This window comes from Aythya marila (assembly GCF_965140915.1).
Source record: "Aythya marila genome assembly, chromosome: 16".
Lineage (NCBI taxonomy): Eukaryota > Metazoa > Chordata > Aves > Anseriformes > Anatidae > Aythya > Aythya marila.
The window spans coordinates 11,537,303-11,564,622 of NC_139057.1; the positions used below are offsets into that span (position 1 = coordinate 11,537,303).

General features: G+C 37.8%; 1 protein-coding gene across 1 annotated transcript in view; it reads right to left on the reverse strand.

Annotated features, from left to right (window-relative positions):
• Window positions 1-4,098: 4,098 nt before the first annotated feature.
• DHX35 (DEAH-box helicase 35) overlaps window positions 4,099-27,320 on the reverse strand; it is a gene marked incomplete at its 5' end in the record, with an annotated part of 29,024 nt that continues 5,802 nt past the window's right edge. Inside the window, 17 exons of the mRNA XM_082773013.1 lie at window positions 4,099-4,217; window positions 7,091-7,202; window positions 9,442-9,513; window positions 10,041-10,122; window positions 10,832-10,961; window positions 12,100-12,177; window positions 12,779-12,873; window positions 13,283-13,378; window positions 17,499-17,553; window positions 18,306-18,430; window positions 20,590-20,800; window positions 22,083-22,241; window positions 23,352-23,448; window positions 24,333-24,445; window positions 25,993-26,052; window positions 26,538-26,607; window positions 27,194-27,255. Of these exons, the coding sequence (XP_082629139.1) occupies window positions 4,173-4,217; window positions 7,091-7,202; window positions 9,442-9,513; window positions 10,041-10,122; window positions 10,832-10,961; window positions 12,100-12,177; window positions 12,779-12,873; window positions 13,283-13,378; window positions 17,499-17,553; window positions 18,306-18,430; window positions 20,590-20,800; window positions 22,083-22,241; window positions 23,352-23,448; window positions 24,333-24,445; window positions 25,993-26,052; window positions 26,538-26,607; window positions 27,194-27,255 (1,662 nt within the window). The 3' untranslated portion in view covers window positions 4,099-4,172. The remainder of the gene's footprint in view (window positions 4,218-7,090; window positions 7,203-9,441; window positions 9,514-10,040; window positions 10,123-10,831; window positions 10,962-12,099; window positions 12,178-12,778; window positions 12,874-13,282; window positions 13,379-17,498; window positions 17,554-18,305; window positions 18,431-20,589; window positions 20,801-22,082; window positions 22,242-23,351; window positions 23,449-24,332; window positions 24,446-25,992; window positions 26,053-26,537; window positions 26,608-27,193; window positions 27,256-27,320) is intronic.

The following is a 27,320-nucleotide window of genomic DNA, read 5'->3' on the forward strand; positions in this document are numbered from 1 at the left end:
GATAAACAGTGATTCCAAGCTGCCTTCACTGGAGTTACTCAGAAGTGATGAACTAGTCCAGCAAAGGCCACTCGCCAGAATGATGGGATGCCACCAGCTGCCGATGCACATTCATGCTCCCAAACACGTGGGTTCTGAAACGCTTGTGGAAAAAAGACACAACGAGTTTTCCTTGGTAAAGAAAGCAGTTGGAACATCAGGAAAGATTTTGACAACTACATTTCAGAACAGAATCGCCCTTCAAAGCCAAAGGCAGTGTATGGCCTGGATGGTTTTACCCCCAGCATGGCCAGGTGGGTTATCACCTCTGCCTTCCTGCACCAGCAGCTGCGGGATGCAAACCAGCAGTGCAGGCCTCAGCTCCAGGACTGCGGGTCAGTGATCCTATCGCAAGATACAGACATCACGCAAAGGGGACAAGCGCAGTTAGGCTGCTCAGCTAATTAATTCCTAATCAGCTTCTGGAAGTTTAGGTTCCCACCAAGCAAGCCAGCAGCTCAGTAACCACTTGTTCAGCAGCAGTTGGAGGAGTAAACAGGCAAGGCACTGCACTGAGTCACTGGGTGAACCAGCGATGAAGAAATTTTGCACCTATTTGCACCTTCCCTACAGATATCTCTGCCTCTCTGCACTTTTCCCTCCTTTATTCCCTACAATGGGGGTTCCTGACAGAATCCAAGAAGCTGGCCCAGCCCTCCCTTGTGGTCAGAAATGTCTTTCCAGAACACGGCTGGAATTACCAAAACAATTCTGACGTGTTACAGCCCTGTCCTCCCTCATGCACCCTCCCCATGGTAGCATCGCTGCCCTATTTCTCCATTTGCTGGAACAGGAAACTATTCACTGCTTGCACTTGCCCACAAGCTAGAAAAGATCAGAACCACAGGATCCAGAATGAGTCACACAGATATCTGACTCTAATAAACAACTTTTCAGATTAAAGATGCACACAACCTGACTTACTGCTTTTTTCCCATGCCCATATACCAAGTGCTTAGCATAACATACACAAAATCAATCCATCTTAAAAAAAAATCATATCTTGAAGTTTAGAGAACACTGTTCTGTGCATGCCTCAGTTATGTATTCTATTATCATATTAATAATATTATATTATTATATCAATATCATATCAATTATGTTATTATAACTATTATAATATTAATTATCATAAAGCAGAGTATTTTTTATCATAAAAAGTATTTAATCCTAAAGCACTAAGAAGTAATGGCAGATAAGTCTCCCTAAACACTGTATTTACACCTTTAATTTTAGTCAATAAATGGTCTCTTTCCTCAAATTAAACAGACAGAGCTGTGGCTGTGTTCTTACCCATTTAGTAGAATTATTTTTACGCTATAAGAAATACATTTCAATTAACAATGTCTTACCTGAATTTTTATTCTGATTTAGCACCATCTTATTCCACCACTGACAACACTGAAGCCATGACATGAGCAGAAACACTGACAGCACTTCCCGCTGAACTTCAGTAATTTGAAATTGATGGATTGTAGGCTTACTTCTGAAAAACATTTATCTCCTTGTCAGTGGTAGCATGACTTCTATTTCAAACAGCATTTTAATTCAAGAGTGATATTTTAACATCATTCCCTACAGGCCAGATTTTAAGTCTTAAACTGTTTCATAAACTTCCTTGCCTTCATCTTCAAATGCCTCCAACCTCCCCCACAACAGCACACCGACTGTTTATCCAGCAAAGAGCCAACAACAAGGCAGAGTTGCCCATCTCCTTAATCAAAGTTATTTAAAGCATAGAGCTACACAGACAGCTAGCAGAGAGCTGCAGGCCACAATTTTATAAAGTAAAGACATTTTCAGTCCTTTCAAGTTTTGGGTCTCTAACTTCAAGCACCTTCAAAGAGTCCACCTTTCTTGATGAAAGCAGTGCTTTCTCTCTAAAGATACCTTAATATGGATACTAAAAACACTTATTCTTGCCTACATCTCTAGTATAAAGTCTACGTGTTCAACCTGTGTGTGCACCTCCGGCAATCCTTCCATAGTCTGTAAAACTACCTACCCACTGTGAAGACAAGTCTCCATTTCTGTTTTTGTTTATAAGACATATTGCACTCGTTCTTATAGAAGTACAATTGCTTGCAGCATGTTACAAAGCTTTTACATCCCTGGCTTCTGAACTTGGCAGGAGTCACAGTCATACCAACAGAAAATTTTGCAGATGTAAAGCCAGGCTAAAGTACACCTGGAGAAGAGAGTTCAGACCCAATTCTCAAAGCAGCAAGTTCTAGTGGCCACCCTCTGCATGCCGAGCACCACCCAGACCAGCACCGTACAGCCACCCAGTATGCTGGGAAACCACCCTGTAGTCAGCCTGAAGTAATGCACTCTCAAGCTTCCTTGATTCAATGGTTTTTATTTTTTGTAAGAATATTTCCAGAGGACGGAGCGACACAGACACTTGAAAAGTCTTCATATTTAGTTCATTCTCTGATCCTTTGACAGAAAAAAACCTGCAAGTTGATTATGTTCGATAAGTGCCAGCAATGCTCTCAGCTCTGGCTAGGAGACAGTCCCTGCCCCAAAGAGCTTCCATTCTAAGAAAGTAATACAAAGGTGAGGATCCCAGGGAAGACAAAGAAGGTGACGTGGTTTGTCGTGCTGCTGGTGGCTTACGTTGAGACTGGTCCATCTTTTTGTGCTGGCAACCAGTATGGAGACACTGCACAGACAACACGTTGCACATGACAGAACATGTTCTTTCTGCAGGTGTTTGTAAAGGATAAAGTAACGAAGCTCTCACAGTTTTCCAGGCAGTCCTGTTATGAGGAAGGCATTTACTCTACATAGAAATTTCTGCCTATTTACATACTCTTGCTTTTTTTTTTTAAAAAAAAAAAAAAAAGAAAACAAAATCACAGCTAATGTGCCCAAAATATTCATCACATCAATTGCCTTACAAAAATAAAGTTTTAGAACAATATGTTGTGCCTTTCTAAAATAAATATTGATAGAGTAGGAAGAAATAAATACATGTATACAAGCTATTTTATTAAAACACAAAGAATACAGTTCTTTACTGAAAAGTAGCCATGGAATTCTGGTTAAAGCAGGAAGTGTTCAGAGCACCCTTCTCTTGCAGTAACACATGCAGTCCCAGGCAGCAAAGAACAAATTCTTTTTTCTTATTTATATGTATATATATATATACACACACACATACACATATATGTGTGTGTATACATACACACACACAGTGTTCCTTATTAGGAAAGTACAGAACATATTCATCTTTGCTGAATGAGACACTAGAAAACGTGTTCCCTGATGATATTTTCTGGGATTTCCAAGCCAAAAGAGGCTAACAGCTTTTTCTTGTTAGAAGAAAGAATAATAAAAAAAAAAAAAAACATAAAGCCCCATCTGCAAATCTGAATAACTGTTAACAAATATATAGTTCCTTGACTGAGAAAAAAAAAAAAAATCCTTCTTAGAAAGGCTGAGCTGTTTCTCTTCCTCCCCCTCCTCAAATAACTATTCTCAAGTATGGAAATCAGACATTTTAGATATTATGCTACTTTCTATAGGACTGTTACAGCAAAGGAAGCAAGGGGCAGCTCATCTTCAGGCAGGAGACTTTTACTGCTTGGCAGCACAAGCTGCACCAGTTCGGGGTGGTCCAACATGAAATCAACATTTCCATGGCAGTCCCTTGTATTTCAAGGGTGACTTCCTTGCCCTGAGCTACCTGCTGTCAGGAGTCAGTCTCAGTTTGGCCGGTAGTAGTCACAGTGCTCTAGGTAATAGGAGGCAGGGTACCCTATTCCCCACTCTCATAAGGCAGCCGTACCACTCCAGGAAATCAGCTTCCCTCTTGAAGGCTTTTTTGTGGTCCTGTATGTCCTCTTACTTTTGTTTATTGTTGTTGTTGTTTGCCTATTTATTAAAAGGAGCAACATGCCTAGATTAACAACAGTGGTCAATTAGGCAAAGAATAAAATGTCCACAATGCAAGCTCTACATAGGTTTACAATGTACTGGTCATGCATAAACCCCTACAGATCCTGGCAGGCATTTAAACATTTAACTTTATGTAGGATCAAATTGGTAATGAGCTAACTGCTGAATGGACTGTAGCCAGCTTCAGATCACTGGTAGGTTCTGCATCTGCTGTCACAAGTCATGTCAAGTCAGTGGTCATCCACTTTAGCTCTTTTGGCTTTCAAGGAAAGATGCTGCAAAAAGAAAAAAAACTTCATAGCACATACACCACAAATAGAAAAAAGTTCAACTAGAATGTTTTCAGTTATTAATCATAAATTAGATAAATCCTTAGACAAATATTACCCTTCCCAAGCCCTGCTTATTATTGATAAAGCTAAAATAAATACATGAAATCCATTAAAAAAAAAAAAAAAAAAAAAAAAAAGAAACCCACATGCATCCCCAAATAGTATTTTGGCTCGATATAAAACAGCATCTTCTAGTACTTCTGTATTGACTGCAAGCATATGAAAATTCCCCAGCTGAAGCAACTTGCCAACATGTGAAAATGCACATAAAGATAGACGTGCTCCAAACAATGCATCTGCACAAACACCAGGAACACATACACGAAGTATAAGATTTTAACAAGCATTAAATCTGCAGCTGTAGTTTCAGTAGAGCTTTGAATCTATTTCTCTTAAAGAAAAAGGCACGCCAAAAAGCGCAATGGAAGAACACCCTCCAAAACCACTGCAAAAGTTGGAATGAAACACAATTGTCTGAAACTGTAATCAAAGTGTAGAAAAAGTCTTAGCAGAGAATCTATTCAGTTCTAATTTGTGTGGTTTTTTTTTTTGTTTGTTTGAATGATGTAGGAATAAAAATCCTAAGATTTCAGAAATATTTAAGCAGAAAGATGTGTTCTTCAGTATAAGTCTGAATGACTATAATTCAGCATAAATTTTTGTGCCTTGCAATTGTTTGCATATACAAAATTTACTTCTATAATTCAAACCTTTACACAACAGATATATATCTGATTTTCAAACATTTTTATAAATACATCCAAGCCTTTTGGCTGATGAAGATAAACAGAGGCTGACCAAAGTGAATAAGTTTTTGAAAAAGTTTTCCTCAAAAATAGCACCACCTTTGGTAACTTCCATTACTTTAAGATGAATGCAATGCTTACTTCATCCTGCAAACAGATCAAATCTAAAGAATGGCAATACTAAGAGTTAGGTGATTTTATGGAGCATCTGCAACAGTGGTAATGGTGCCTTGGAAAACATGTTCTCTCAGTCAGGTAGGTAGTACAGCTCAAGACAACTCTTATTCGCTTACAAAAAGTGATTCTATGAGTCACTGAATCACATTTCCCAACACCACCTATTTAAAGTAAAACCTCACACTGAGTTTTAGCCCACAGAGAGGTCATTTCCTAATGAGATGTTGTGTTACATATGGGATGTTTCAACACGTAAATATGTGAGTCAAAAGGATGAATTATCCCAGGAGCAGATGAGATAAAACACGAACATTGGCTCATCTTTCTACACCATGCTTGCAGAATGCGTCTAACAGCAGCTAAAGACTTGAGGGACTACCCTGCAGGGTCATACTACCTTTGTCAAATGTATTATAGAGTAAAAGGCAAAAAATACTGAGCTACTTAATAAATGTATTTATAGACGGCAAATGTCTGGATAACCAAGATGAATTCTTCAAGCTCAGCATTCATAAAAATAAGAAAAAACACCCTCTCAAGTCAATTGTATGGACAGATGCCAATTCTGGTGTACACTGAAACCACATACATATGTTCTAAGACAATCCATGCAGCACAATGTTTTTTTTTTTTGTTTTTTTTTGTTTTTTTCCAAAAAACCCAAGAAGTAAAAGAAAGCAAGCCTGAGATTCTAAGAAAAAAAAAGTGTAGCAGATGTATAAATCAAACAAGCATTTTTGCAACCTGGCTGCTCATGTGCACAAACAAATCTCATTTTGCATCAGTCTGATAGGCAAGTGCATTTTTTCACTCAGCGTTTTGGAAATAGTTCACTAATTCATATGACTAATATTAATCCCAATGGGAAACTCGTATGCAAGAACAATTTGGCTATCTTGCCTGTACGGTATCTACATGCAATGTGGTATCAGAAGCTTTGGCATAAATAACATTTAGATAATTGTGAAAACTGGATTGGCATTAAGTATTATCAGTGAATACGTCTTGATTGATGAATTTGCATAGGGCAGAGTAGCTAAAGAATGATAGGAAAAAGTGGTAACTTAAGAGATATCTGTGAAAAACAGGACCACACGCAGGATGGTTGAGGTTGGAAGAGACCTCTGGGGTCCATCTGGTCCAACCCCCCCGCTCAAGCAGGGATACCTACTGCAGATTGCCCAGGGCCAAGTCCAAGCAGCTTTTGAAGATCTCCAAGGAGACTCCACAACTTTGGGCAACCTCTGCCAGTGCTCTGTTACACGCACAGTAAAGAAGTACTTCCTGATGGTTAGACAGAACCTCCCGTGCTCCAGTTTGTGCACACTGCCTCTTGTCCTGCCACCGGGCGTTACTGAAAAGAGCCTGCTTCTGGCTTCCCCATGCCCTCCCTTCAGGTATTGATTAAATTGATAAGATCCCCTCCTGGCCTCCTCCTCTTCTTCTTCCTCTATGTATGTATATAGTTACGTATATCACACGTTACAGAATTTAAAATAAAGGTTTGCACAAATAGCAGCTATTCTTTGACATTTCATGTTTTAACAAATCAGAGCTGACTTTTGCAGCTCTGAATCATGAGCAGAAGGCCTGGGATTTGCACAAACATTTGCAAAGCATACAGAGACTTAAAACTGTGAAAAGCATGACCTCTGCCAGTCCTAGTGCTGCTCCCAGAAGTAATACCAACCACCTACATTTAAGTGTAAAATAGTTCAAGGTTTCATTTACTGGAAGAATATACTATTTTATAACTTTGAAATCATGCCTGTTGGTTGGATAATTTTTGTATTGTTACATAGATGACAAAAAAAAAAAAAGCACTTAAAAGTTCAGATACAAGAGCTGTTAATACAGCAATGGTACTGTTTGGGCTTTATGCTGATTCCGTACCGTTCCTTGCTGGTAAAAATGAGGTGCCAGTTCCAAGAGCCATGCTGATTCAATGGCTGTCACATCTCTCATGTAGTATTTGGCAGTCTGTATGACTTCATTGTAGACTACCCTAGGAGAAAGAAAAGAAAAAATAATGTACCATAAAGCAATGAGGGAGGCAGGTGTATAATGGCATATTTAAATAGTTTCTCATACAAGCTGCTAGAGGTAGTATTCACAGCACAAAGAAGTCTGTAACTTGTATGGTCTCTTACCTCTTTCCTTCCAGTTGCTTGGAGTGCTCTACATGAAAACAATTTCTAGACTACCATTAAAAACAATTTCACGTACTACCACGACAGACTGCTACAAGGTATAAAAATAATGGGGCCAAGGGGACTCAAAGCAAATCCTTTGGAAGACAGAATATTACTTATTCTGTAATATCAGGAGGAAGGTTGTCAAAGGCACCAAAACCCTGTGCCCGTAACAAGCTGGGCACAAATACAGCATGACTACCCCTGGTGTCTGCAAGCAAGCAAGATAAGGATTTGGAAAAGAAATCACCTTCATACCCTGATAGGAAATTCAGAAACGGTCACATGGACTCATTCATTACTGCCTCCATGAACAGAGTGTGCAACCCATTTCTGAAGATAACCTTCTGTAGGGAAAGTCAATTTTACCAAGGAAGCACAAACCCACGCTCTGAACAGTTAGTCACCAAAACCAGAAGTTATTTGCCTTCTATAAGCATAAAGCTGCCACAAGGTTTGTGGTCTCTCGTTAATTGATATTTTGCTCTCAAAGCAAATAGGAAAGAGTCCAAAATTCTCTGCCAAATGCAGCCAGACTCATGGTAACCAATCCAACTAAAGAGAAATCAAAGGAAGAGAAGCAAGAACACACTATGAACACACGTAACAAATCAAAAACTGAAGTTCTCGGCACAGGAGGTGCTCTGAGACAGAAGTAGCACTGAAAGCAGGGTTGCCAGGTAAGTTAAACCCCTGTCTTAAAAGATGTCCTTAGCGAGTAGGGTGTTGGGGTTGGCAGTGACAATACCACATGGCCTTGGAAGACAGCTCCAAGAAATTACTGCTGCCACCAAACAGCCAGTGAAGCAAACAAGAGCTTTCAGGTTTTACCAGTTAAGGCTTCCAGCTATCCACAGTTCTGATTTCTGGAAGTGCCCAAGGCTAGGATGGAGATTCTGCTCTGACCTCACTTGAAAACTGAACCCTGCAGTACTTGAGCCCTCTGCTAAGAGATTGCAGAAGGTGTGTGCTGGAGCAAGGAATTCTTCCAATGCTTTTCTACTACTGGATTTTCTTTACAGATGATTTTCTTCTTAATTTATTCTTCTTACTGTCTGTCACTCTCCCATAACAGAACCTCTTTCAGGATGTCATCTTCAGCAAGCTAGAAAGTTTCAGAAGTGTATCTGCAAAGCATTCTTTTCATCATTTCAAACAGTTTGTGTCTTATTTTTAGTAGCAATGACAGGAGGTTAAAAAATAGCAAAAAAGGGAGAGGATCAGGCTAGTTTCATTGGCAAAAATTACTTTAGCTACACTCTGCTCAACTCAGCCCTGAAGAATCGGTCCAGTTCACACCAAGTGAGAGCTGGACTCATTTCTGTTTTGTGAGCCAATGTAACCGATGGCTAAGTTCCAATCAGTTATGCTTCTGCAAACCATACGCACAAGACGTAGGAAGCCAGTTCCAAGATAACAGATAACACAGGCCAAGTTTACCCTTCAAATTCTCACCTACAGGACAAGAGTCCAAATACATCAGGTTCATCATGTTGATCTGGCAGTTGGAAGCACATTTCTAGTTATCTGAGCATTTTTGGCATAAATGGAACTGTAATATCCCAGCTAAGAGGAAAGTAATACTATTAATGTCATCTTTTAAACAACCATATCTCATCTCAAAGGATTCTGGATCATGAAATTTATATCTAAGCCCTCTCCCAGGAATCCAAGTGCAAGTACTGCAGCACCTATTTGATAAAACATTTACTTACTAGGTTTAATAAAAGCAACATAACTCTAGCCACATCTAGGTACAGCGACCACTCGGAGAACAATTTGCAGTGCAAGACATGGTGCCTATTAAAAGGGTCACTTGCCTCTCCTTTCCAACCTCTGCAAGCTTTTTGATTGTTAAACATCATTTTATTTCCCTGATTTATTTGGATACTGCCTACAAAAAGTTGCAAGGGAAACACCAACCAAATTATCTCTGTGAGAACCATGACCTGTGTTTATCTCTCTCTCCACAAAAAGTCATTCATGAAAATGTCTGGATGCTCAAAACATCTTCTAAAGATCACAAAGCAAGTGCGAGTTGCTTTAACTTACCAGCGTGGAGGTTTCTCTGCATACAAGACTGAAGTGGGGTGGATATGAAGCTCATGGTCATCACGGATAGTCCTTGAAAGCAAGATACTATTTCAGATCATGCACAGATTTATCATTTAACATTTGGTTTCTTCCATCCACAGTACAAATGTTAACAAATGGCAACAGCAAAAGAACTGGAGCAAACTAAAAACATTCACATTTAATGAACAGCTTTCAGCTGAAACCAGGCTTAAATCCTGGCAAAAGGAAAAAATTATAGTTTAATGATCTAGAAGAAATCTATCTATATTAAATGAAGAACTAGTGTTTCAGGCTTTTATTCAGTGCTCTGAAGCACTACAAAGACACAGTACTTGCTTGTATTAACACAAATAATTCCTATTAGTACCAGCTTCTTGCTATCAATAATTCTAATCATATTTGCCAAAAAGAAGAGAGAAGAATTGAAGTAGTTTGAACACACAAGCCTTCAAAGATGTAGTAAATCAAGTGCCATGTTTCTTACTGCAAGTGCCTAGAAGAGCACCCATTTGTTGATTTATCCAGTCAAAACTTTTAAACCAAGCAACAGTTGTAATGAAAGTACATATATTTACCTGTAAGCACCGGTAGAGTGGAATTTAGCTGCGTTAGCAAAGAATCCAGAAACTATGCATCTCAAAACAGGATCTGGATCACCTGAAGATATTGATGAATTTGACAGACAAACATTAATGTAAATTAAAAAATAAAAAAAAATTAAAAAGTTTGATTCATCAATCAAACTTTGATAGCAAAGGCTTGAAAGAAAACCCTGCAATCTCTTCTGACTTCAATTTCACAGCAAGTCAAAATTACTGTGAAAAAAAATACTGTTGCCACCATGAAGATAGTTTCACAGTCCTTAGGGCAACCTTGTGCGACAGCAAAGCATTGAAGTCTGATTTTTCAGAGCAGTTAGAGACAAGTTTTGAGAACTAGTCATAGCACCCACATCCTCAGAGCACAGCTGGAAATCAGATCCCAATGTCCATGCATTTTGAACATAGTAGAAAGAAATGTGTTTTTTGAGAAGTCAAATAGGTCACCCCATTCCTTCTTTTATGATTTTTGTAAAATCTGTCCTTTAAATATATAATCAATGGTGATAATCTCTTGCTGGAAAACTTAACTAATGAAGACTGGACTAAATTCAAATCATAAAAACTGGCTACGTTGCTCTTTTACAGTCATTTTTATGAGAAAAATATGCTTTTAATTAATGTTATTTTTAGGCCATAGAGAAAAACAGGTTACAAGAAAAGCAAAAGGCAGACTAACAATTTGGAAACTATCCTCAAAGCGTATCGGACATGTGTTTTTTTATTTTTTTATTTAAAAAAAAAAAAAAAAAAAAGCAAACTTTCACCTTCACTGGACTTCTTTGGAACTTTAAAACGTACAAGAAGCTTTTTCAGCTGCTCTCTTACAACAGAAGCTCTAACAAGACCTTTGTAGTTTAGAAAGTGCTCCTGACACCACTGAGAGCTCTTGCTGTGCTGTAGAATGAGAAGAAAAAATTACAGTGAAATACCTCCAGCAAAACAAAAAACAATCTCTCTTGGATCACGGTCTCATTCTGTTTTTGTCTCCTACAACGCTATTTATTGTTCTTTTCCCTGAAAATTATCTGCCTACACAGCAACTAACATGAGTTAGTAATCAACAGTAATTACAGAACATGTTTGAAGCAACTTCTAAATGGCAGCAGAATAAACACTGTGAGGATATGTTCAAATAGTTGTTCCTCATTTCTTGACATGTGGTCAAAGAGAAAAGCATCAATTATTTAATTTTCACACACAAATGCATTATATCATAAATTAGTCTGTTTTTAATCTGAAAATGTAAACAAACTTTTCTGTTTACTGTTTTCATTAGTTCAAATGTTTTCACTACTTCTCCAGAAGCCAGCACTTACTCCAAGAATCTCTGCAACTGGCTACTTCTGAGAGAATTACGCAGGTACAAAATCTAAAAGGCAAATTTTTCGTTGGTACCTGAGCTTTGGTTAGTACCTGGGAGCTGGGGAGAGGAAAGTCACTTTTTTAAATAGTAGAGCTGTTATACTGGTTCAACTCAAGACTGTTGCAAGTATATTACAGATGTGCTTTATACCAGCAAAACATACTTCTCCCCAGCAGGTATAGTACTTCAAAACTAATAGGTAAAACCTCAGCTTACAGAAAAGTACTAAGATTGCTGTTAAACCTTAAGGTAAATACATAAAGATACTGAAAAAGAAGATGCGTTGATCAATGAGGCAACTATTTTAAAAAATTGCTAGACTTGGATGCAGTTTATCATCAGTAAAACTTGGATACGTTTATAAAAAAGATATGGTAACATGAATTTCACTGAGAATTTGAATACATGTTTTTCCTAGACCTGTTCAAAAATTCCAATGGAGACAGTTCTCCACAGACAAGAATTTTGTGCTGTACCCAAACCAGAGAATTTTTTCTATTTCCTGTTCAAGATCTATGGCAAAATACAAACAAAGCAGAACTATCATTTAATAGATTTGGCAAGTCCTCAACTTTGAGGATGCTATATCCAGAACTTCCAGAATCAGAACTGGGGGATGTTTGAGTTCCTTACATTTCTGCAAATCCACATACACTTGAATCAACTTACTTTGACAAAGGCTTCATAAACATTAAGCATAGTGAGGTGATCACCTTCTTCCACAGCAAACTTTCTGTGTTGCCTGGCCTGAAAAAGAAATATATTTTTTACAGGCAGATTGATTTTTTGCAATGATCATGTCTAATACCCTCAGTTCCCATTATCTCCACGTTGACTGTCAAAATTCTTACCATAAAGAATAGTAGTTCTAGGCAACATCAATATTCTACTAGCCCACCTACATTGAGGTGGCGTTCTAAAACTTGAATTAGAAAAGTGAACTGAAAAGGAATGCCAAAAGTATGAGAAGGATGCATTAAAATTAGGCTCTTACTACCTTTTAAGAATTTGCTACATCCTAATACTTTTGTTTGTTTGTTTCTCTCAAAAGGAAAGTGACTTGGGGAGGTTTTTAAATTTTATTTGTTTCTTTTTAACCCATCCTTTAACAAGCCCTCATGCTGGTCAATATTGGATTATAACCCTCCGCATTTCTAATCCTCAGAAGGAGGCTTTTATCACTGACAAGGAACTCCAAGGCTCCCCCTGTTAATCAGATTCTCCTTTTGCCTATAACCAATAGGTAGAGTTTAAAACTGTTTCATTTTCATGTAAACTTGCAGTATGCAACGAGCATCAGTATAATACCTTACATATGGAACATACAAAACAACACAGTTGAACTTACAGCTTGAGATTTTTGATTTGGAGGGATCATAAAAATATTTTGAATCTGCATCATGGCAGCAATTGTTAAAATTTCCTGGGAGCAGCCAAAATTTCCTGAGGAGTAAGTGGAGATATTTAGTACATGAAATCTTCTATCATTCAACTTATCACCATACAAAATAAAGAGGAAAAGAAGCAAGATGTATTTTGAAAGCATACAAAAATGCAATATCTAAACTCATGGATTTTCTTCACAAGTATGAAAATGAACGTTTTTAATGGAAAATAACAAGACAAATATGTTAGACTTAACAATTATTGACGTGTTAATTGGTTTAGACACTATCAGAAAGGACCATGAGTTTAACTACTCTTTTTACTAAGCACCACGCCAAGATGAAACACTATATTTCAAGTTTAGCAAATGTCTAATACTACTCTACAGTTACTAAAGGCAGTATTCACTACTCAACACAAGACTATGAAGAAAAGTATGAGGTGGTTTTATATTTTTTCTTCTTACCTGATTCCAGAAGCATCTTTGCAAACATAGGATTCAGAGGAAACTCTGCTATTCTTATTCCAAGAGGCTCTGTTAAACGGCAGTGCATATCCAAACCTGCAGCACATTAATAAATGTATCTGTGATACAGGCAAAAGTAGCGCAGAAAGACTTCTTTCGGAATTTTAAAGCATACAGAAGAGCAGAATTAAGAGCTAAAATATAGCAAATACACCTAGGAATGGAAACAGTTTTCTGACTTATATATGCTTAGGTCACAGAGAAAAATAATTCAATATAATCTGAACCAGAGATGCACAACTGCTGAAGATCCTCTGCAGTTTATCCTGCCTCATGCATCAGTTAGTGAACTGGCAGCCACGTTTCAACTGCAGCCTCTTTACTGGAGCTGAAGCAGTACAGGACAGAGGCATGGCAGCTTGATTTCAGCGCACAAGAGAAGCCACACAAGAAGACTAAGAGGAGTACAGGAGCAAGACTTTGGAGAACCACAGATTGCGTAAATAACCATAGAGTAGTCTGAGGAAACATAACTGCGACCCAGGCATTATATAAGCATGGTATTTGTCAGACTGCTTGGTGGCAAGAAAACCACAGCTGTACTTCAGCTGTGTTTCACAAAGAAAACCAAAACCACAAATCATTTCAAAGGAGAATAGCTCTGAAAACTTGTGTCAGCATACCTAAAGCCATAGATACCTCTATCGCAGTTACTTTCTTTTATTATTTGATATACTTTTATTGAACTTCTTACGACAATGTAGTAAGTCCCTCACCACACCCCTACACTAACACTTTGAGACATTTCACATGTCAAAATATTTTCCTCAGAAGCAGGTACAACAGTCAGCTTATGTGAAGTGATAAAGTTAATGTATTTAAACACGAAGTAAAAGAAATTGCAAACATTAAGATATGATTAGCTATCATTTGACCAGCACAATGGAAGAGGCTTAAGTGCTACCACCATTAATACAGAAGCATAGAATACCCCGAGTTAAAAGGGACCCATAAGGATCATCAAGTCCAACTCCTAGCACCACACAGGTCTACCCAAAAATCCAGACCATAATACTAAGAGCACAGTCCAAATGCTTCTTAAACTCTGACTGGCTTAGTGCTGTGACTACAGCCTTGGGGAGCCTGTTGCAGTGCACGACCACCCTCTCAGTGAAGAACCTCTTCCTGAAATCCAGCCTGAACCTCCCCTGCCTCAGCTTGACACCATTCCCACAGGTCCTATCACTGGTCACTAAAGAGGATTGATCAGCACCTGCCCCTCCACTCCACCTTGCGAGGAAGCTATAGACCGCGATGAGGTCTCCCCTCAGCCTACTCTTTTCCAGGCTGAACAGGCCCAGTGCCCTCAGCCGCTGTCTTCCCCTCTAGGCCCTTCACCATCTTTGTAGCCCTTCTCTGGACACTCTCCAACAGGTTGTACTGTGGTGCCCAGAACTGCACACAGTACTCTGCGCTGGTGTGGCCTCACCTCGAGTAGAGTGGGACAATCACTTCTCTCAACCAACTAGCGATGCCGTGCTTGATGCACCCCAGGACACGATTGGCCCTCCTGGCTGCCAGGGCACACTGCTGGCTCATATTCAACTTGCTGTCAACCACAACCCCCATATCCCTCTCTGCAAGGCTGCTCTCCAGCGTCTTGTTGCCCAGTCTGTACGGAAAGCCAGGGTTGCCCCATCCCAGGTGCAGGACCCGGCACTTGCTCTTTTTAAACTTCATGCGGTTGGTGATCGCCCGGCTCTCCAACCTGTCCAGATCTCTCTGCAATTTAATATCTTAGAATAAGTAGCCCTTCATTTAGAGATATTTAACTGAGTTCCCAAGTATGGAAAAGGAGAAATTAATATCTTTTCAACTTTCTACGGGTACACCAAGCCATAATCCACTGGTTTCTGCTGAATTCTATAAATCTCAAAGCAATTATGCATGAATATATACAGCTTGTGCACAGATGCTTTTGTAGCAACACGCCTGATTATAAACCAAATAAATCTGAGCTCTGCTTAAAGATAAAGATGTTGCTAAGACTATTATTGAACGTGCTCAGTAGAAATTATTCAAGAGTCTTGTCATTAAGCTTCAAGTAACAATCACTAGTAAAATGTGATGGGCTGAAGGAGACAAACAGTTATTTTAAGCTTAGCTGGAGTGGTTGTTTCTGATAGGCAATAACTTACAAAAATCTTCACCAAGATCCTGGATCTGAAGTAAAGCTAAAAATTAAGTCACTTTTTGCCTACTTATCTGTATTCTCCTAAATTATACTTAAAACTTATACCAGCTGAGACCTATACTTAAAACTTATACCAACCGAGACCTTCAAAGGGGCATCAAAGAAGGCTAAGAGGTGCTCCTGATGTAATCTGTTTGCATCACTGTAAAAATAATCGGTCTGAGAACAGTGATGTGTTTATCCAACAGACCTATCTCAGCCTTAACAGCGTTTGCTCTGCACGTTTCTCTGTTGGCCCTGCAGTGGCATAATAGGGTCCTGACCCACATTTGCATGCTGTTACAATGCAAATGATGAAACACATGTTCATACTTGCATAAGGGATTTATTCCTGACTGCACCTGCAAACTCTTGGGCAGCTTCAACTCTGCAACTTAAAAAAAAAAAAAAAAAAAAAATCTATAGTAAGCCACTGAAAACCTTAAACTTCAGCAAAAAATTGAGAGTGAATCTATATCACGCACTACATTCCTTTCCATCTCAGACACCAACATCAGCGTTTCTCTGCTTTGCTACAAAAGCTGGACAGCCAACAAAGTAACAGCTCTACACTTTCCTGTGAACCTACCACAAGCATAACACTTTTGCCAAAACATCAAACAGCTAATCAGTGAGTTTATTGACCTTTCCTCTCCATTTCCCTAAGGTGGTTTTGGCTGCAAATTCATCCTTGCAACACACTTTGGAGCCAGTGTGCAGGTACTTGTTCCAAGCTTGAAATGGCTGCCAAGAACCAAGTGCCTTGAGTGAAACCTTCCTTCACAAGATGGAAATGAATCAGCACAGAACAAAATCACAGCCAAGAGAGCTACAGTTCCATGAGAATTAGAATTGTGCTGACTGCCAAAACTTACAACATGGCATTTGTAAGTGACGTAAAACCAGTTCCAAATGTCTAGAAGCTTCCAAACTTCACAGTCTTTTTTACACTACCCTTTTCCTAGTGTTTACATTATGTAGCAAATACTCTTAACTTAGCATTTGCAGTTAATCAAAAAGTAGATCAGACTTTCATTTTGATTACTTGTTCCTGCATCAATTTCTTGTTTTGCTTTAAGTTTGCTGCACTCAAAAAGATTAAATAGCTGTCAGAAAAGAACTGTTCTGATAAACAAAATTAGATGACATACATTCTGCTAATCACAACAAAACAAAACTGAAAATTGTGTATAAAACTATTGCTAGGGTGTGATTTTAATGTTAGCAGTATTCAACAGGAGCGTAACAAATACAAACCAAAATGAACACGTTTAACCTCTACCGAATTTGAGAACATGCTATGAATAGTAATTTAGAAAATATTATAAAAAGATGCTCTATTAAATAACTAATAAAAAGTACTTTGAATTATATTCTCATGGTTTTCCATGTGCCTTAGCATGGTTTCCAGGAGGTTCTGTCCCATGATCTCGTCAGGCACAGAAGTAAGACTGACTGGCCTGTAGCTCCCCAGGTTTTCCTTTCTTCCCTTTTTAAAAATAGGGGTTATGTTTCCCCTCTTCCAGTCAGTGGGAACTTTCCCAGAGTACCTCAACTTCTCAATAGTCGCATCTTCTCACAAAAGTACTAGGCAATATGCCTAGTACTTACATATACTTATAGCTACTATATAGTACTTATAGCTACTAAGTACACTTTTAAGCAACCTAAACGGTTAAATTCTAGTTTTATACTCCATTTAACCGATTTTTAGTTGCTCCCATAAAGTTACTGCTGCTTTTTGCTTGCTTACCTGTGTAGAATAACCTTACAGTAAAAGAAAGTACATTTGGAGGAGGCTGAAATACTTTTCAAGAAAATAAAAAATAAAAAAATAAATATTTCACTGGTCAAATCTGCTATTTCTCTTACTCTATTCTCAAAAACAAACTCAATTAACATCCATCCAATCACCAAATCCAAATCAACAATGTTTTTCATAACTTCTGTAAGATAACTAAGTAAAGCAAAGTATATTCTCACCTCCTAAAGCATACAGCAATTCCAAAGCTTGTACCATTGACTGTGCAGGAGGTGGCTGTGAAGAAAAAATTGCTTAAAAGTTATCATCACAGAACACATGAATTTCCATAAAAATTCTTCCACAAGATCATTACCTTTTAATTATCTACTTTCTTTCTTAAGCAAAATGAAAAGTTCTCAGACTCTTCCTGTCAGCTTTCCATTAACCACAACCACCAGTGTTGCAAGCCAAATCCATCTCAACAGGCTCATCATGATTACCATGACACTCTCAAGATCCTATCAGTATACAGAATTAGGCCAAGTTGAAGAGGCAAACTTTCTTTATCCAGAAGTGACTGCCATAACAATTGCTTCTTAACTTTCTCTTCTAATGCTATCGTATCAGATTTAGTTATCAATATAAGAGTAGCTAGAAACTTCACAGAAATATAAAAACTGATATTGCTCTTTTTAATGAGACAGATTTAGTTCTGTAGATATTTCTTTTCCCCCTGAAAATTTAGTGTAAAACAACTAGTTAGTATTGCAGAACCTTACAAGTGTTTTTCTTTCCAAGCTGTTCTCAGCATTTCTAACAGCAAACTCCAGAACACAAACAGTTATTTCCAAGTTGCCACACACATTACTCGTACTAGCTGATTTCCATAGAGCTATTTTACTGCCTGATAGTAGGCAATGAGGCGTGCTTTCCAAATTAACAGGACAATAATTACTGGTTAATGGTTCTATGGGTTACCAACAAGTCATCTCACGATATCTGTTCTCACTAAAGAAAGATGACAAACTCCATTTTCTGGGACTCACTGAAAGAAAGGGGAACCTGAGCACGTTGTCAATTCCCAAAGCCTTCAGTTGCAAGATGACAGGTGCAAGATTACTGCGCTGCATCTCAGGAACAGTGGACTTTGGCAACTTCTCAAAGTCTTCCTCTGTTGCAGGAGAAAACAAAGCCATTTGGGATTCAACTCTTACCATGGGCAAGCCAACATGATAGAACTGTACCCATTTCAAGTTCAAGTTCAATTTTAAAGACCAAACAGGTGTTAAAACAACTAACTCAAAGATGATGTTTCTCCAGTTACTGTATTTAAAATTACTTTAGTGTGAAAATTCTGTTTTATCTACACTGTTGATTCTGTACTTGACCCACATTTCAATTGGAAATTTAAATTCTTCATAAAAATCTGGAAATACTTTATTTTTCTTCCCAGAGTTTGATGTAATACTATAAAAAAGCTTTGATTTTAAAAAGGGGACAAGGAAAAGTTCAAAACAAACATGTTCTCAATATAAAAATACTATTTTTAGTAACTATACAAGTCAATGAGGTTTTAAAGTGTATTGAAAATAACAACTAAGGATTGAAAAACAACAAAAAAAAAGGCATTGTTGAGTAAATTTAAGCATACTTACTATAAATTCTAAGCATGGAAAAACACTTCATGGAAGGTCAAAACCCCCATAACCTCTCTATCCATCTCTTCTACACACACACATTCCTATGCTAAACTCACCCCAAATCAAGAGAGTAAATGCATTATTTTTACCTCACTTATTTTTCATGTCCAGACAGAAACTTCCTCCATTTCTGATCTCTCTCATACCTTCACTAAGACAAATCACAGAATCACAGAATTTCTAGGTTGGAAGAGACCTCAAGATCATCAAGTCCAACCTCTGACAAAGGTAGCTTACCTTTTCTGTGCTTTGGTCCACTCAGTGCACCTTTTATTTATTATTTTTTTCTTTAATGTTTCTTAAACCACTCATCATTAGGCCATCTCTGGGGCACACGAAAATAACTTAAATATAGTCATGTAAGAGATTATGTTGACAGGAGCACTAAAACCACAAAGGTTGACTAATCCTGGGACGTAGTATCATCATGGCCACCTACAGAGTAAAAGTGCTCAGTGCCACTGCATATGTTGTAAGAGATCACAGTGGTATCACCTGAATTCTTAAACAATGCTCTATAGTTCCACATGGAAAAATGCTGCAAACCTCCATGGGAAAAGGTGCTTTGAAAGATGCAAGGACCACACATGTGAAAGACAGCTATGAAATAACTTTTTTTTTTTTTTTTTAAAATAAGATGTATCAGCAAGAAAAATGCTCTGTAGTACATCCAAACAACTACCTCATGAATTGCAAGCCGATCTCACACAGATGTATTTTAACAGTATCACCAAGACCTAATGACAAATTATTAATCTCAACAATCTACTAAGCACTTGCTTTAGTCTGCAGGCTCTTGTTCATTAAAACGTCTGCTAAATTTAAAGCTAAAGCAATTCCATTCACTCTCGTTCTTCACTGGACACACAAATTTAGGTAATAAATCACATCTTTGTTTAATGCGGCAACTGCTGGAAAGCACATGTATGTTGCAAAAAAGATATAAGCCTCAAAGCTGCAATAAAACTAGATGGAACCTCATGCACATAAGCAACTACCATGCTCGACTGTAAAGCCTTTTCTCATTAAACAGCTGAGAATAGAGACAGTTGGATTGCAGCTTTCTGCACACTGCCAGGTGGCTGACAGATTCATTTATAACAGTTATTTTTCTACAGTGCCAGCCTAAATAATTCAGGACAGCATTTGGGGTTGGCACCTATTGCTATGAAAAAGAAACTGCATAAAGAAGTTTTTCTCAACCATCTGATGAATCCTTTATTAAACACAGAGTCTAAAGGGAACTTTAGTCACAGAAGAGAGTGTCACATGTGAAGCAAAGCCTCAGAAACCAAAACAGGGGTAGTTTTTTTTTCCTTTTTTAACCAAGAAAGGTAAACTGAGTAAACTTGTCACTCTGAAAGGTGTCAGCAAGTGCAAGCCTGAAATGTTGATGCAACCTCATTGCACTTTCCCTGCTCAGTTTGTATTTCTGTTTTATAAAAGCAATTCAGTTTCCAATGCTTAGCATATACAAACAATGCACTTTTAAATATGCCAAAGGAATAATGAAGGGAAATTTCTGTCTCTTGCTGAAAGAATAAAATGCAGTTTTGGTTCCCTTTAGCTAATGCTAAAACAAAACACAAGTCATACCAACAGGTTCATCTTCCCTACACAAATTACTGACCTGTAAACAGTCTGTAACATTTTCCAGAGCGGTTCCGTCCGGCACGCCCTGCTCTCTGATTAGCTGACGCTTTGGACTCTGGCACCACCACAAGGCATTCAATGGCTGTTTTTGGATTATAGGCCCGAAGCTTCACAAAGCCACAATCAATTACAAATGTAATTCCATGAATTGTGATAGAAGTCTCAGCAACGTTGGTGGCTACTATCACCTGCAGATATGAACACAAGGAGGATACTGTGAGATGCCCCAATTTCCATTACACTGTCAAGCCCTACCATCACTGCACCAGGACTGAAATACAAGCCACCATTTGAGATTGAAAGATCTCAAACATGACGGTTCCAATCAACACACTCTGCAGCACAAAAGGATACAGCAGATGCAGCAGAAATAGCTGTCAGCTTAAAGTAAGCCCAGTTTTTTTACAGTTTCACAATTAATTTCTTATTCAGATTTATTCTCCCTTCATAAAAGCAGTAGAACTTGGCTGTGTTTACAAAGAAAACCATAATCTGACTGTAAATTGAATGTTACTATGTAGTGAACTAAAATATCTTCTCTCTGCTTCTCAGTTACAGTGACCTGTTGCTTGTAACACTGGTGCAGGGCAGGAGATAAGAGGGGGGCAGAGCTGATTCATTGTTCTACGTTCAGTATTCCTGCAGAGATGTCCCAAAATATTAAAAAATAATTGCTCCCTGCTGACAAGGGGAATTTTAATCCTTATTTCACCTGAAAATAAAAAAAAGTAAGTCTTGGCAATTAATTGACATATCCAGGACAGAAAATAAGTACTTATCTCTCAATGTTTTCCAACATCAGATGAACAGCTTTACTCATTAGACTCCAGCAGGCACAAGAAGTATAACAACTCACCTGGGTAATTGTCAGCTTATCTCAGCCCCAACACAGGCTCTGCCTAAGCAGAAAGCACTAATAATTGTGACCAATTAGATGATAGTTCTGTGACGTTAAACATCCAAACAAGACTTTCAGAAGTCAAAACAAAGCATTTTCTATGTAAGCCAAGCAAGTCTTAACTTGTATCTTAAGTGAAAACAGAGCATTTACCCACTGTCATTATTTTTTCCTTTACTAATAGAAAATAGACATAGGCTGTCCACAGAAAGGAAAGAAAACAGGTGAAAGCAGAAGACTTCAGAGCGTAAGAAGCTGCAACTTGATATAAGCAAAAGCTGCAAGTGGATACAGATATATGTGGCATGTAAAAAGGCTCTTAAAAATTGAGAGCTGAAGTAGACAGGAGAGCTAGAGCTAACATACCTAGGAACGATAGAAGATGAAAAGGGAAGCCAGAGAACATGTTCTCGGTTCGCATTATGAAAATAACAGGCACTATCAGGAGATGCAAAAAAAATCTTCTTCCATAAAAGTTCACAACAGTCTTGTGATGTGAATACCATATATGGTACCTGTGAAACACAGACGCCCTTCTGGGTGGTAGAAATGAAGATAAATTACAACTGTACCTTCCTGACATTGCGAGAAACTCTCTCAAACACCTTCATTTGCTCCGGATAAGGCAGCCCAGCATACATGGGGAGAACACGGAGGTGTCTTTTCATTCCAGTACGAGAAAGGGCCCGAGCCTGTTCTATAAGCATAGAAACAACAGTCTCCACTTCCTCCTAGAACAACAGCAAGACAAAAAAGGGCATGAGGGAGTTTTCACTTTAGTATCATTCAGCTATCACCTGTAAAGAAAACGCACAAAAGTAATCCTAATATAGTTTTAGTCGTTCAAAATCCAGGACCACATGAATAGCTCCCTCAACTTTGAAATATTCTTATATTAATTGCCATTTCTATGAAATACATATTTACATAAAATATTTATATCCATTTATTCAAAACAGCATTCCTTCACAAATTCATGAGAAAAATCGCAAAGGAAGGACTGAACAAAGCTCAATAAGGAGGAAGCAGGCCTGTTTTTCTGTGCATTTCAATGCATGAGAGAGCAAATTGAGAGGCCATATTTTGACTGTGCTGTGCATCTTGATGAGGCATGACACAGTACCAGCATTAACACCTATCCTCACATTTTCTCCAAGATTACATTCAGAGATCAACTGTGGCATCTCACTCAAAAAAAATACAGACAAAGTGTTTAGACATTGCCTTATCATATATCAAATTCACTTTTTCAAAGTCGAATCAATAACAGGGATGAAAATTTTTTTGTAGAAACACGCAAGACGCTAGTGAAGCTATTCAAGGTAGCTTGCTCTGCACTGGAAGAACCATAAGCCACCTCCCATTTACTCTTCTGGGCTGCAAAGCGAGCTGACAGGCACAAACAGAGCAAAAGAGACTCGCAGATCTCATAGCAATTTGTTTTTCTGTCAAAGACTTCAGATTTTAAGCCTAACAAATGAAAATTCCATTTGCCCTATTAATGATGATTCACTGTCAATTTTAACAACTTTGTAGGTGTGACTAGCACCAAGAAACAAGCTGTTCCACATTATCAACAAGGCCATAACCATACAGCATTAAACAAGGGAAAATGTTAACCATTACTAGCTCTGATAAATTCAGACCTAATTACATTTTCTGAAAGTCCTTGGGACTGGCCTAATTCTGCTCCCATTGACCCAGAAAGGCTCATCATCTTTAACAACTGTAAAGTAAGCACAGCTAGGGAAAGATGGAGACTTTGCAAAGCCAACAATACAGCACTGTAAAGCAAAAAAAAAAAAAAAAAAAAAAAAAAAAAAGATTGCTTTTGTTTATACCTGGCCAGTTAAAAATGCCAGTATATCACCATCATTCTCCATCTGGTGAATTTTCATTGCAGTTTCCACAGTTGATTTTACATAGTCTGGAACAGGACTGTGGGGAGAAAAAATAGCAGAGATGTTAGTAGAAAAGTAAGTACAGATGCCTTGCTTATGTAGGAGTAGAATAAAAAGCTAGCTTTTGGACACTGTAAATCACATGCACATTTACTTCAGGATGTATTCTTACGAATCAGCCTTTGACAATTCATTTGTTTCCTTGACAGAAATGTGAGTTTAAAAAAAAAAAAAAAAAAAAAAGTCTTTCTACATGTGTTTTGCTGCTGTAAGCAACATCCCATCATTTCAAGGGCTTTTTTTAATGCTGTGTTTCCAAGCAAATATGCAAGTGCTTACTTCAAATGTATAAAAGCTATGACAATGAGCCTGTTCTAAGAAAAGAAATGTAACTGTAAGAATTATCCTATTTTTCATACAATCAGTTTACCATTTATTAGACGTGTTCCCAAACACATCCAAGAACTGGGGCATCTCCCCAGAGTGAACTGACATGACCAGAGCTGTTTGTACAAATGTGAATTCATGTACACAAGTTAGAAGGTTCTTCTGAGAATTCTGTTTTAATGATTTCCACTTCAGGGGCTTTCAAGAAGCTATATGCATTTATTGCAAAATGAAACTGATGGATCAAGAAAAGACCCTTCAATTCGTCCACAGCTTTCACTGTTTCATCACTTTTGTACTTATGTTCCTGTTCTTCACAAAGCCAGAAGAATCATTCAATCTGAAAACAACACTGCACTTATATCCTTAATTTCTTGGTATGAAGACTATGAAAATATTTTGAAAGAATGACTGTTTGCCAAATCAAACATTACACCTACTTACTACTGGTTTGTGTTTCTGACCTTAGTCAAAAATGATACCACGGTCAGACACCCTCCTAATCATCACTGAGAAGATCAAAGAGAAACACACCTTTGTAAGTAAAAGATGTCCACTGGAAACGTCCTCCCCTCCACAGTAAGGATCACGCTGGTATCTTTGCTGGGGTCACCGGTGTCATTTTGATTAAAGAAATCCCTGAATTTCTACATTAAAATAAAAGACAAACACTTTCAGTTTGTTAAATTCAAAGAAGTGAGGGAGAAGCCTCAAGACAATAAGAAGTCAAAATACTACATTACTCGACATATTCTTCACAAATTCAACAGTCTTTTGATAAAGTACTAAATTAAAAAAAAAAAAAAAAAAAGATTTTGTTGCCTTGTATTCTGGTTGGGATTCAGGCACTGGAAAAAGTAGATGTATAATCTTTTTTACTGGATCTACTGAAGCTAAGTAGAACATAGAAATTATTGTTCTTACAAGTTTGAGTGAGGCTTGCACATTCTCACCTATATTTTTTGGATGAAGAAGTAAATTTTACCGTTTCTACTGAAAACCAAGATCTCTCTTTGTAAAAGCAGAGTTAAGCTGATTTATGTAAGTTCAGGACTTGTGTTGTGAGACACTTCTATAAATTTTAAGTTTAGCACCACGAAATATTTAAATACACAAGAGTGAACAGCAAGAACGCAAATAAGCCATCTCTAATCACAGAGATACTGCAAACTCGCTGTATTTAAACAAATGTATATAGTCACTAGTTAATGTGTAAAATTACTAATACTTCACATTCACTGCAAAGGCAGACCATTGTCATGTTCTCTAATGTAATATACAGAATACACAGTATTATAAGTACTACCAAAGCACAGCATATTATCACTATTTACTGCATATGGTATTTGTCACTTAAGGAAGTCTCAGTACACCTGCATCATCAGTGCTAGATGCAGCTCCCACCACCACATCTCATGAAAGACACAGTGGAGTTCAGAGAAGTACAGAGAAAAGCAATGAATATGATGAAGGAGACAGAGTAGCTGTCTTACGAGGAAAGGCTGAAAAGGCTGGGACTCCAACCGGGGAACAGAAGGCACACAGCTGAGATTTACAAAATCAAAGGTGAGAGAAAATGGTTTTTTGTTTGAAAAAATCCCATACTACTTGAACTAGGAGGCACCTGATCAACCTAGCATGTTTAAGAGTATCTCATTAAATAGTAGGTGTTCTTACTCAAAGTTACTCTGTTCTTACTCAAAGTTAAACTAATGACATTTTTAGTAAGTTAAATTCCCAGAGGCTGCAAGTCAATCACAGAGTTTATTTCTCACTGAAATAAAACCTCCTTGTCTGTCACTTATTTTTATGGTCTATGGTTGTCTCAAATTATTGCTATCAGTAAAACAGAACTAAACCAATGTCTCTTACTAGATTAGATTAAGCCAAAAGAACATCTTTGTATACAATACCACTAAGATGGAAAAAAAGCCATGAATATATGAAAAACAGATTCATATTTAAACTTACTTCCAAAGAAGTTTGGTAATGTAATATGTAAAGCAATATGTAAAGCAAACACAGCAACCTAACTGTAGCAGATTTTTTTCCTGCATTCCTTCCCCTCTTCACCCCTCAAACAGAAGCAATACTTCACAAGAAGAAAGCAGCACAGAAGACAAGCTGTATATAAACAGAGGGAGAGCTGCCACTTCAGGTCACTTCATTACAAAACAAAATTTGAGAGATATACCTCTGCATCCAAGGTGGCTGAAGCCACAATCAGTCGAAGATCCCCACGCTTCTTTTGAATCTAGTATCAAAGAGAGCAAGAACATCCAGAGTAAAAATTATTTTCTGAGGTATAAGGCTAGAAGCAGGCTCCTAGAGCATCAACCAGAGAGCTGTGTGTGGAGCTTTATATAATTAAGAATAAAAAACAACTGGGGGTATTCAGTCTGTAATCACAGTTTACTCTTAATTTCTGGTGGTAGTGAGGCCCTTAGTAGATTGAAAGTCAGCAGCTCCCTGTGGGATTACTTCACATGATCATCATCAGCAGAAGCAAGATTGTCTTTTTGCTATTACCACAGAGAGAAAAGGCAGCCTTACAGGGAGGAAGAAGAGCAACCCGAGTGTCAGATGTATAATGTACAATGGGCTGTAAAATAAATGAGGAACTAGAAATCTCCCTCTCTCAAATGGGCGCACTAATCAGCCATCAAGACCAGAGGTCTAGAAAAAATAATAGCAATGAAAAGGGTTAGAGGACACTAAAAAACAAACAAACAAACAAACCTTTTTTAGTAGGCCGATGGCAATATCTGTATAGAGAGTCCTCTCATGGGCTTCATCCAGCATGAGCACACTGTGAATAAAGCAGAAAGATGAGATTTTAGAAATGGTTAGATTAACACCAGAATCACTGTCTTCCTATGTTCTATGAAATATCATTGTTTGAAATTTGTTGCTGGCTTATTAGTGTTTACAGCCCCTTAAAAAAATGTGGAGATAAAATAAAGAGAACAGAAGCAAAATGGGAGGGAAAAAGTAGCTAATGCATGTGGTACATACAAAATGTTTATTCAGGCTGTTTTTTGGAAAGGGGTGGAAGAAGCAAGGTTTATCTTCACTATACCGCATAGGTTTTGTTTAGAATAAGCCTGTGGTTTTGTTTTATTAATTATTATTATAAGAAAGAAAAAAAAATGAGTTTAAAACTAGTATATGAATCAATTCAGACTCTACAAGGTACATTTATATTTTGTTCCAAAAATCACAGCACCAAATCCTGCTGTGTTTGGCATTGCAATGATCAGTTGATTTTCTAACAGGCTTTACAACATATATCTCCTGAATAATTTTCACATCTTTTTATTTAAGTTATCATACCTCAGCCTAAAAAAAAAAAATCAATCAAAAAAAATCAAAAGCATCATTCCATGTTTCCTTACCTGTATCTTGTTAATAGAGGATCAGCCATCATCTCCCTCACCAGCATACCATCAGTTAGGAACTAAAAGTGAAAGCAAAGAAAAATGTTAAAAAACAAATGAACAGCACACACCCTAACAGATAGTC